Source organism: Prionailurus viverrinus, chromosome F1 (assembly GCF_022837055.1).
Source record: "Prionailurus viverrinus isolate Anna chromosome F1, UM_Priviv_1.0, whole genome shotgun sequence".
NCBI lineage: Eukaryota > Metazoa > Chordata > Mammalia > Carnivora > Felidae > Prionailurus > Prionailurus viverrinus.
Genome location: NC_062577.1, coordinates 52,943,650 through 52,956,822, shown reverse-complemented (window position 1 = coordinate 52,956,822; position 13,173 = coordinate 52,943,650). Strand labels below are relative to the sequence as shown.

The 13,173-nt window shown below is 34.7% G+C and overlaps 1 protein-coding gene across 3 annotated transcripts in view; it reads right to left on the bottom strand.

Annotated features, from left to right (window-relative positions):
* Nucleotides 1–13,173, bottom strand: part of SPATA17 (spermatogenesis associated 17) — a 204,961-nt gene that overhangs the window by 93,214 nt on the left and 98,574 nt on the right. For all 3 annotated transcript variants that reach the window (XM_047840794.1, XM_047840793.1, XM_047840795.1), the window contains exons 7-8: nucleotides 8,923–9,126; nucleotides 1,901–2,049 (exon numbers count right to left, since the gene is read on the bottom strand). In XM_047840794.1, coding sequence (XP_047696750.1) covers nucleotides 1,901–2,049; nucleotides 8,923–9,126 — 353 coding nt within the window. The remainder of the gene's footprint in view (nucleotides 1–1,900; nucleotides 2,050–8,922; nucleotides 9,127–13,173) is intronic.

The window sequence follows — 13,173 nt, the reverse complement described above, 5'->3', positions numbered from 1 at the left end:
GCTCTTCTTGATGGATAGACCCTATAACTATGATAATAATGCCCTTCTTTATCTCTTGTTATGGTCTTTAGTTTAAAATCTAGTTTGTCTGATATAGGTATGGCTACTCCAGCTTTCTTTTGACTTCTGGTAGCATGACTTCTGGTAGCATGATAGATGGATCTCTATCCCCTCACTTTCAAAATGAAAGTGTCCTCAGGTCTAAAATGGGTCTCTTGTAGACAGCATATAGATGGATCTTGGTTTTTTATCCATTGTGATACCCTATGTCTTTGGATTAGGACATTTAGTCCATTTACATTCAGAGTTATTATTGAAAGATATGGGTTTAGTGTCATTGCATTATCTGTAGGTTTCATGCTTGTGGAGTGTCTCTGGTCCTTTGTAGTCTTTGCAGCATTCCACTCACAGACCACCCCCCCCCCCCCCCGCCGCCTTAGGATCTCTTGCAGGGCTGGTTTAGTGGCCATGAACTCCTTTAGTTTTTGTTTGCCTGGGGAAGTCTATCTCTCCTTCTATACTGAATGACAGCCTTGATGGATAAAGCATTCATGGCTGCATATTTTTCCTATTCAGCACATTGAATATTTCCTGCCAATCCCTTCTGGCCTGCCAAGTTTCAGTGGACAGGTCTGCCTCTACCCTTATGTGCCTACCCTTGTAGGTTAAGGCCCATTTGTCCCTAGCTGCTTTCAGAATTCTCTCCTTATCTTTGTATTTTGCCAGTTTCACCATGATATGACATGGTGAAGACCTATTCTTGTTGAATCTGAAGGGAGTTCTGTGCCTCCTGGATTTGGATGTCTGCTTCCTTCCCCAGATTAGGAAAGTTCTCAGGTATATTTTGTTCAAATAAACCTTCTCCCTCTTTCTCTCTCTTCTTCTTCTTCTCTGGAAGTCCTATGATATGGATATTATTACATTTCATTGAATCACTTAGTTCTCTAATTCTCCCCTTGTGGTCTAGTATTTTCTTACCTCTCTTCTTCTCAGCTTCATCATTTTCCATAATTTTATCTTCTGTTTCACTTGTTCTCCCCTCTGCTTCCTTCGTCTTGCTGTCACTGCATCTAGTTTATTTTTCACCGCATTTATAGTATTTCTTAATTCATCATGACTATTTCTTAGTTCCTTGATCGCTGCAGCAATAGAATCTCTGCTGTCTTCTATGCTTTTTTCAAGCCCAGCTACTAATCTTATGACTGTTATTCTAAATTCTTGATCAGATATATCTGTTTTGAGTAATTTTCTAGCTTTCATTTCTTCCTGGAATTTGAGAAGTCTTCCATTTTGTCATTTTGGCTAGTTTTCTGTACTTTACATGTTTTAATATCTTGTTATGTGTCCTGCAACTGCGAGAACTACTATATTAAAAAGGAGTCAAACATTGTCCAAGGCCTGGCTCTTCAGGAGGTGTTTTTGAAGTTTGTTGTACACTGCACCTGATTTATGAAAACTACAATTTATATCAGCGTTTCCAAATTAAATTTAGTCCACATTAAGAAAAATATTTTTGTTCTATTGGATCTTATTTTGGAAGCATCATAAATACATAGGATTTCACTAGATAATTAAGGTAATTATTTTCACAGATGTATGGACAGTAGTCACTTATCCCCTTGGAATGCCATTAATTCACACACACACACACACACACACACACACACACACGTCTGTGTGTGTGTGAATAAATATGTATCCATATATATACACATTTATATATATTTACATATATAAATATATAAATATATAAAACATTTGCATGTTGCTTCTGAATGGGTCAAGGGTGGCTTTACCTTTTTTCACAAAAAAGAGATTCTCTACAATCAGGAAATAAAAAATGTTGGATCCCTTAAGGCACCCAACATGGTACAGCTATGTTTTTAAACTAAGAACTCACATATTGTCATTTATATTTCGCATCCACTCCTGTTTTCTGAGTTCTTCTCTGGCCATCTTTAACTCATTGATTGGTTCTGCCATCCACAATGTTGGCTCCAAAGGCTTGTAGCGCTGTTCCAGTACTTCGGTGATATCACGGAAAGGTCCCTGACAAGAAAGAATGAGGAAATACTCTACTATGGAAGATCTGTTGTTATATTTTTGATGACTAAAGGTGCTGAATATTTACAAAGTATAGTAAGTTTACCAAATTATTTTAAAATAACAAGCTATTCTTCCCTGAATTAGAAAATACATAAGAGGGGCACCTGGGTGGCTCAGCTCAGGTCATGATCTCACAGGTTGTGAGTTCGAGCCCCACATGGGGCACCACGCTGTTAGCACTTGGGATTCTCAATCTCTCTCTCTCTCTCAAAATAAATAAATAAGCTTGAAAAAGTACATAATAATATCACATCTTCAAGAAGTGTTCACACAAGTAGTAAATATTTTGATAAATTTTTAAATTTTAAATTTGATAAATATTTTGATAAATATTTTGATTTGATAAATACTAGTAAAATATTTGATATTAGCCAGAATTTCCCTATTTACATCAAAAGACTTTTCATGATAAAACTCTTAAATTTGTAGTTACAAGTTACTTTGTTTTCTAATTAAAAAAAAATGTTTCTTCTGGTATAATTAAAAAAAAAATTCTCTCCCTTTTTGAGCAAGTAAAAGTATTAGGAAAAATTCTGAGCATTGCTTTTAAAAAGCTCTCTTATAAACAGAAATAGCATAGCAAGTGTTTTTTTTATTAAGATAAAACTTTGAAGTTAATGCCACAACTTATGCTTAATTGGTGATCCTCCAAAACACAGAGGGGCCATAATTGTAATTAATTTAAGTGTTCTTTATTTAAAATTCTAAATTCTATTGCATAATAGCTCTGATACAATGGCAACTATTTAATGGTACAAATACATAGGAGAGGAAAGTCCATAAGCCACAATAGTGAAAACTGTTTTACAACATATCCTACCTTTAAATTAGTAGTTACTTACACTAATTACTAGAATCCACTGATTGTCCAATTAGTATCATATTAAGTACAACACAAATCAGAAGTGGCTCCAGATTCTGCTACACCATTAATTATATACTGCTTTCTTTTTTCATCACTATCGTACAGGAGAGAAGTGATGTAAAATGGACAAAGATTCCTAATCATATTCCTTATCCTTAAAGATCGCTTCTTTAAATAGGTTATCACTAACAAGACACAGCTGGAGTTACTGCAAGCACTGAGTGAAGACTGTGGGGCTAATAAAAAGAAATGATTCACGCCTCATTTATGTTCACTTATGTTTTACATTAATAGAAACCAATAATAGGAACCAGTTACCATAAAAGTCATGGACCGTAAATAACACAAATGGCAAATAAGTATCATCTAGTACTTTTCACAGCTGGACAGGAGGATTGCTATATTTGAAAGTAGTTAATGGATTTTTATTGGAACTTTACTTTTTAAAGATACAGTAACATGATTCCAAGTTCACCATTAAGAAATCAAATGGGGATTTTTTTTTCTTTACAGATTCTTAATGTTTCCCTTTGAGAAATTCTATGGTTTAAAAATTAATACTTGGTGGTGTTATCAGGGAAAATTATTTCTCTAGACCTTTTTCCCTCATATGTAAAATGGAATAATAACTCACAAAATTAATCTTACAATATATGAGATAATGTAAGTAACACTCTTAGCATTGTACTCAGAACACACTAAACACTCAAAAATGATACTCCTGGCTTTATTTTCACTATTAGTTTCAAGAGAAGTTTGAAAAAGGTTTTGAACAATAGCAGTGTCATATATATATGAGGAAATGGGCAAGGCTAGTTCTTTGAAGGAACCGGCATTCACAAGGAGGAATGGTCTTCTAAGTGTCCAAGCTCTGCCCTCTACCCTCTGTTGGTGTATCAACATAACACATATCCATTTGTAGACTTACTTGTTCTGGAGCTGACTGTTTCCAGAAAGACTAGGAAATGAAAAAGGAGGAGCCCTACTCAAGCAGCAAAATTTAAGACAAAAATAGACCCAGTCTCTCTTTGGGGCTTAATATAACCTTTGTGGCCCTGGTCCTCCTGTTAGCATGTCCATCTCTCTATGTCCCTCAGTGCCTGGTCCACACATTCTATCCTAAACAATCCATGTCTTGCCTCTGAGCTCAATAGAACTCCTCCCTGGTAAGCAAATGACATGTGCTGTCAAGCTTCTCCTATGCCAACGCTCTTTCAATTTGTGCCTTTTAGATCGCAAGTGATTACTTACATTGATCATACCTGGAGTGACATGGGGTCGCAGATTTTGGACATAGCTTCCAACTTCAGATCTGCTCATTGTACCCCTTTCCAAATATTAATCCCTATAATGCCTAGACTCAACCTGAAATGTTAGTCTCCTTTGGCTCTTAGCTATAGTTTTCCAAAGTTTGATTTTATTTGCCTCCAACCAAATCCTGATTATAAAGGTCAAATACATTTATGTTCTTCTGTGTTTTTAATAGCCCATGTTACTTTATAGTCATCTTGTATTTTTAAACTATTCTCAAAGCTTAGATAATAATGAAGTTATATTTCAAACTCCTAACATTATCTCATACGTTTAAGAAATTTAGCTTACAAGTACAGTATAAATATTATAATTTGGAGTAGAGCATATATAATCTTAAATTTCCCTAAGGATGTATGTAGCTTTATATTATTAGGTAACATAAAGGAAATGTGGTTAAGTCTAATAAAACCACAACAGTAAACATCCCATTCTGTGAAAACAAGAATGGAAAGGAGGAAAAAAAGAAGACAAGGAAGTGAGGAAAGGAGAAGCCAAAGGAAGCTGAGAGAGAAGCAGATGGGATGAAAAGATGGGTTGAGGAAGAATGGGAAGGAAGGAAATACAAAAGAAGGAAAGAAAGGAAGAAAGACGAGATATAATGGTGTGGAGGGGAGGAAAGAAGACCAGGGATAGGAATAAGGAGATAGGAAAAGAAGGAAAGAGAAAAAGAACAAGGGTAGAGAGCAAAAGTAAAAAAAAGGAAGAAAGAAGGGAGCAGAAAAGAAAAGATAATTAACAACGATCATTATTTTGTGGTATGCTAGATAAAGGTAATTTCTGAGTATGTGTATATAAGTATACACATATGTATGATCTACATCTGCATATGTATCCATATATATACACACGTATAAAATCTTCCATATACATATGTATATTCCATAAGTATATATACACATGTATATTTTATATGAATGTATATATATTTTTTCTATGTGTCTTCATATATATATACTATTGTGATATAGAAAGAAGTATATATTGTATGGTCCTTGTCACTGATTCCTGGCATAGACTTCCTAAAATGCTTGGGATTTCCTGAGTGATGGGGTGCCTTTGTGATTCAAAATAAGATTACACCTGAGATTATGCTAATGAGATGATTTAGATCCCTAGCAGCCTCATGATGAGACTGGTACCAGAAAGAAGGTTGAAATTTCCAGCCCCATTTCGGATCTCCAGTGAAATCTAATGGAGTTCAAGATTGAGCTTTATAAAAACTCTTACACGGAGATTTGATGAGCTTCTTAGCTTGCACACACTATCTACGTGCTGGGAAAGTGGTGCACCCAACTCTGTGGGAACAGAAGCCTGTGCGCTCTGGATGCTTTCAGAGCTCACTCTATGTTCCTCTTCATCTGGCTGTTTACTTGTACCCTTTATAAATAAAGCAGTAAATGTAAATAAAAAGTCTTCCTGAGTTCTTGAACCATTCTAGCAAATTATCAAACTTTAGGTTGGGGTCAGAGGACTGCTCAATTATAGCCTGTTCAGTAAAAAGTACGGGAGACCCAGAAATTGCGACTGGTATGTGAAGTGAAGAACATTTTTGTGGGGTCAAATGCCCGTGAGCTGCGGAGTTTGCATGAACTCCTGGTAATTAGTGTCAGAACTGGCTTGAATGGATTGGATGCCAAATGGTATTCAGAGAACCAGAGAAGTAGTTGTTGGTGTTGGAAAATCCTCAATCACACACATATATATTTCCCATATATATTTACACATTTATTATATTTATTTCCATATTTATTATATAAATATAAATGCATACATCTTCCATACAAATATATATGACAGTTTTTACATGTATATTTTTATATATAAAATGTATATTTTATTTATATATATTTATTTATAAATATTTATATAATTTATAATTTATATAATTTTATATAATTATAATTTATATTATTTATCTAATTTATATATAAATATAAATATTTATATAATTATAAATTATATGTTATTATATATTATATATATTTATATAATTTATAATTTATAAATATTTATAAATTATTTATATTTATAAATATATTATAATATATATAAATTATTTATATAAATATAATTTATATAATTTTATATAATTATAATTCATTTTATTTATATAATTTATATATATTTATATAAATTATAATTTATATAATTTATATATATTTATATATATTTATTATATATAAAATGTATATTTTATTTATATATAAAATGTATATATTTATTTATATAAAATATACATGTAAAAATGGTTCACATATATCATATATATAGGTATATATATGTATATATATATCTCTTCCATGTGCATTCCATAAATACTAAATACATATATGTATAAATAGAACACTATAGGGGAAGCTATGTAAAGTAATAAGTGGTTGTATTGAGAAAAGCATATTAATAGAGATGCAGAGTGAATACAAACTTGTATAAAATAAGCAGTATTAAGAAGCATAGAAAAGCAAAGCAAAGTAGTGCAGTTAATATAACATACTGGTATTATAAAACTCATATAAAATGATATTAAATGTGCATGGTTAACATTGTAAATATTATACAGCGTGGCAGTTTGGTATGGTAACCTCTAGAGTATTTCCAACTCAGAAACATTTATATACCTATATCTTATTAATACCATATATTTTTCACATTTCCTAAGAAGTTGTATTCAGAATTACCCTATGAATTCTGTGTACTCCCAATAGCAATTTCACTGAAGATAGCATAAAATATAGATTATATTTTATATATCTGACACCTTAGCAACCATTGAACACTTAATACACAAGCAATGATGATACTAGAATTATTTTCTTTATAGAATAACTAATACACTGAATTGCTCATTCAGATGGTATCATGCAAAATTGTTACTTGTATCAACTGAAATAGTAATAGGCATAATTCAAATGGTAAAAATTCAGTTACTTACAAAATGCAATTTATATTTGTTTTCAAAACTATTTTAAATGCCTTTATTAGAATACTGGTATAACCTATATTTTGAAAAGAATCATGAAACCATACTCTGAAGGTATGTTCAAAATAAACTGAAATTTTTGCAATTATCTCTCCCTTGTCCTCTTGTTCAATTCCACTCTGTGTGTCACTCTATTTCAGAAAGAGGGAGAATTTTCAGCTTCTATGTTTTCTTAGATAAAAATTTTTACAGCTCTTTCTATAATATAGTGTATACCATCAGTTAATAGTATTTCCTTAAATAGTTTTAATGATCAGTTAGTAGCTTTAAGAGAGCAAAAAATGCACAAAATAAAGGGAATAAAAAAAACCAGTTTCAGAAAATGAATACATAAGATATCAGAAATAAGGCTTGGATGAGGTTGGCTTATTGCAAGCTGAGGAAACAGGTGTGGGTGTGAAAAGCAGTCTCGAAGATGTCCTCCAATGATCCCACTTTGGGATTCAAGCCCTTGCGTGGACTAGACTTACTCATTCCTAAAAACAGAATATGGCAGAAGTAATGGGCTGTCACTTGCGGCATGAGGTCATAAAAAGGCTGAGGCTTCCGTTTTGACAATTCTCTGAATGACCTCTTACATTCCCTGAATCATTCTCTGAATGATTCTTAGATTCCCCTGAGGGAAGCCAGCTGCCAGTGAGGCAGTAGTGTAGACAGGCCAACGTGAGAGGGGACTGAGATATGAACACGACCAACGATATGAGTGACCTTGGAAGAGGATGTCCTCATCCTTCCCTTCTTCCCTACAGTTGAGTTTTCACATGAAATCACACCTTGGCTGGCACATTGACTGCCACTACATGAGAGATCTTGAGTCAGAGGTACTCACCTGAGCTGTACCTGCCACACACCACAGTTTCTCAGAGAAACTGTGAGAGAAGACATGTTTGTTGGCTAAGCCATCAGGTTTTGAACCCATTTATTATATAGCAAAAGACATGCAGAGGCAAGCCTATGCAGGGAACTACCAGGTACGAGTCCTGCAAGTCTGGCTGTGCAAATCGAAATCAACCCAATTCTAGGTTGATGCTACCTGGTGGCGGTCGTCTACTCCAGATTAAATATTGCTGGGGATCATAGAATTGTTGCTTTCTGGGCCTTTCGGGACGGTGGCGATCATCACCCAACACATCCTACTCCACCCTTTACCCCTAGGAAGTCATTTGCCAATCCAGCTCTATACCCATCCACAGGGAAGATTTGTCTCTGCTTGAGTCCTGCATTGTTTTCGATCCTCTGTAATTCTCCAGCTTGCACTTTTTAAATGACTCAAACCTAAATTACGTTTAACATTGTATATAAAGATACGAATCATCACATGAGAAGTTAAAGGTGATAATACATCTTATTTTTTTTTAGCAACATGTTATAAGAAGTACTGTTGCAACAATATTCTTACAGAAAAAGAGTAGATCCTAGCCAAAAATCCGATGTGTTAACTCTGTATCTGAAACCATAAAATTCAGTACTATAGAAATATTTGATTCCTTCCTTGGTATATATTTGAAACACACCCTGTATTTATTAGCTATAGTTAAATTCCATAAAAAACAATTTTTCTTTCTTGTCACAAAGACAAAAGAACACAACAATAACCCTTAAAAAAACAGCAAGAATACAATCATCGACAGAATTCTGAGACGGAAGTGATAAGTACCTGACACTGCTTCCTATCAATGGGTGGCAGAATTTCAGATTGAGGAAGGGAGCGGGCACTCGTACAAGCCAGCCGGCTGCTAATGTTGACGTCGCGCTTCTGCTTAACTTTAGGCCTTTGGCTTATTAAGGGCTTTGCCTTCTGTAACCGTAATTCCCATGGATCGGGATCTTTTCTAAATGGTGAATTGTATATACCTGGAATCTGAAAAAAAGAACATAATGTTGATGTTTATCTTCAATTTTCACACGACTTAAAAGTAAGATAAAATTGGGGCGCCTGGGTGGCGCAGTCGGTTAAGCGTCCGACTTCAGCCAGGTCACGATCTCGCGGTCCGGGAGTTCGAGCCCCGCGTCAGGCTCTGGGCTGATGGCTCGGAGCCTGGAGCCTGTTTCCGATTCTGTGTCTCCCTCTCTCTCTGCCCCTCCCCCGTTCATGCTCTGTCTCTCTCTGTCCCCAAAAAAATAAATGTTGGAAAAAAAAATTAAAAAAAAAAAGTAAGATAAAATTGTATCATAAAAATTGTCATATGTTTAAGGGCTATTTTAAAGTAGAACTCTAGTTTTTAACTAGAGGCTGACTTCAGATTCATCCAAGGAGATTGCAAGGTACTCATTTTATCTCTACTCCAGACTAACAATTTCAGAATCATTCATAGTTAAAGACTATACATGTTAAAAACCACTGAGCTATAAAGTCGGTTGAGCACTGACTTTAGCTCAGATCATGATCTCATGGTTCGTGAGTTCAAGCCCCCCATCGGGCTTGCTGCTGTCAGCTCAGAGCCAGTTTCAGATCCTCTGTCTCCCTTTATCTCTGCCCCTCTCCTGTGCCCTCTCTCTCTCTCTCTCTCTCAAAAAGGAATAAACATCAAAACAACAAAAAACAGCAACAACAACACCACACTCAGCTATAGCTTCTATCTGGCACATATGGCGTATTTTTTACAAAAGTATTTAAGAAAACCTAAGAGAAAGACATTAAGTCATTGTTTCTGTCTTCTGAGTACTATGTATACATAGATTTAATCATACCATTCACTTACACAACTCAAATATGCAATGGTTGAACCAGTTTCAGGCACAAAGTATGCACTCAATAAATACATGTTTTAATGATTATGTATTATACAACCTATTTAATGGCAGCTATTTTAAGGTCTTCACTTTAAAATAATAAACTGGTTTTTCTATTAGGTGTTATACTTGCATAGTGTCATATACCCTTAATGTTCTTTCATTGACTTGGTCACACACTGTATCAAAATAGTCCACTTACTTATTAGCACAGCGCCTGCTATGCAATAGAGGTTCAAGGGAGGTGTGCGCAACAAATGTTGAATTCAAGTATAGCAGATATTCATTCTCTGAAAATTCAGTGGCGTTTGAGTTTACAAACTGCATAGAAGTTTGACGCTTTTTTCATATATACAAATGCATAACCATAAGGACAAGTTACATTTTAAAGGATAGTATGACTTGTTTGGTTTCTGTGTAGATACTCTAGACTAATGTGAAGAATGTATCCATTAAACCCATATAGTTTTTCCTATAATGTGCTTTTCTCTCATGTCACCATTATGTGCATACACTTTTCTGGTCACTATATTTACCTGACGGGATCAGCAGCTCCAAAGTAGTATCATTACCCTAGATTGCTGTCTTTGAAAAAACATCATAAGAAAATTTTATATATATTTTTAAATTTTTAATGTTTTATTTATCTTTGAGAGAGAGAGAGACAGAGACAGAGTATGAGAGGGGGAGGGGCAGAGAAAGAGAGGGGGACACAGCATCTGAAGCAGGCTCCAGGCTCTGTGCTGTCAGCACAGAGCCCGATGTGGGGCATGATGCTCGTGAACTTCAAGATCATGACCTGAGACGAACTCGGATGCTGAACCGACTGAGCCACCCAGGCGCCCCCCCAAATTTTGTATTTCCAGGCTAATACTTCAGTTCAGTGTTAACCTTTGTCCAAAACCAGTTGAGGCTACAGTCAGTGTCCTATCCCTAATGCCTCATTAATAACCTGGGACAATTCCCTCACAGTTCCTACCCACCTACCACATTGTTTCATAATTACCTTTGTCTGTATAGGTCTTCCCCAAACCAGCAGCTGGAGCACAGAGCTCTGTTAGGTATTTTTGTATCCCCACGGCCTAGTAGGGTACTTGGCACATAGTAGACATTCAAAAAAACGAATGCTAAATGTGGTTATCGAGAACAATGCTGCACTATTCAGAAAGGCCCATGAAGCCTCTCTTTTAGGCTTGTTTTCCAAAACCACATCAATATCTCAGTAAAATGTTTATCTTATCAACTTCTTACAAACAAATACAGATTACACTCTTCTTATCTTTCTTAACATATCAGGTTCCATGTGCTTTCAAACACGCTGTGAGCTAGAACTAAATTATCATAGACCCATTGAGTCACCTCCAACTCAACTTTTCCTGTTATAGTTGAATTTTATTAGGTAACATGAAACCAATGCAAATATATTTAAATATCTTCAAAATATTTTTGAACTGGGTCTTCTTTGGGATTTTTCCCCTATATGATTTATACGAAAAAAGGTATCGAAAATATTACAGGTAATCGTATAAACCATAGTTAATGTCATACTAACATTCTCTCATTATAACACTAAATATCAAATAAGGCAGACTCATAAACAGTTTAAATGATGTTAATTAAAGACAATATGTGCACATATACTTAAAATAGTCTTTAGCGTAATTTTTAAGTGGGTGATAATTTTTAAGGTGATTTTCAGGGTGATTTTCTATGATGAGAACGTACCAATTATAATGAGAAAAAACACAATATTATATTAAAAGAATATTCTGACATAAAATATAACTAAATCTCTATAGCCTATGGGAAAGGAGAATGCCACTCTATTTCGTGATGATCTAGCTAATTTAAGTCTGTTAGTTTATCATTTTCACAACCTTGCAGATTAAAATTGTGAAATAGGTACAATTTAACCAGGCTATCATTTATCAGTTTAAAATATCTATCTACTTGAATAACTGCTATTAACTTTACCCCATTAGAAATCTTTTTTGGTCTCCTTCCACATTTGCATGCACATGTATACATAGGCTAGATGGGAAATGCAAATAGATCAGTAGACATGATAACTTTCCTAAATTATATTTTGCAACCTATATGGAGACCTCCTCATGTGTATTCTCTTTGCAATTTAAATCAAATATCGGTAGAAAATATATTTTAATTGAATTTAAAATGTATCATTGAAAATCTTCAAGGTGTCGGTTAGTTTAGAAATTAATTTAATACATTTGCTAACTTACGTCAATGAAAACAGTCCAGCCCTCCCTCGGTCCCTACAGCAAGCAAATACTCTATTTATTTATACTGATACAGTATTCATTTAGCTATTACTTCTTTAAGTAAATAAAACAACCCTAACTTACTATTGTCTCAATTGGACACGCCATAATTTTGCAAGCCACTTGTGAACAATGGTTTGTTGTGGATTTTTAAAAAAATATTACTATGAGTCACAAAAGACAAGGTTAATCCTAAGGGACCGTGACATATTTTTCAGTTTTCACATTTTTCGCAACTTAGAAGGGCTACTGCCAAGCTAGCTTTTGGGACTTCATTTTCAGCAATAATTTTCTAGAGTGACCAACACTATGGGGAAATCTGTGCTAACTGTTTAAAAAAAAAAAAGCCTACAACTGAGTTATTTGCAGCACTGTCATGCTAACATTCAACTCAATAAGACCCAAGAAATCTCAGGAGAGGACTCTGCTAATAGCTTCTTACTGACCTCCTTGCATCAGGCTGGGCTGCTGACTGGTGGCCCAGTGGTGAATACGGCAAATGAGGTGTGAAAGCACTGATTTTTTTTAAAGGCTATGATTCTGACTCGTCAAAAGGAAAAAAAAAAAAAAGGCAATGAGTTATATAATAGATATATATTTTTCTTGAATTCCCCCCTTCAGACCCTCCATCATGGGAACTTAAGCATGACCTGGAATATTAATTATGTCAGGTTGAGCAACGAGCAAATGTACCATTTGTTACCCAGTCACCCTTAGCATTACATTAATATTTTGAACCATTCCATATTTCTAACAACCTATCAGTTTCTCTTTTCTTCCCGGTTTTTATTCTTTATTAAGTATTGTGTGGGAAAGTACTTTAAAAAATGCAGTTGGTTTAAAAACAAATGGATGGCAGATGTGGAGCATCTACTGTTTTATTTCATGGAGAA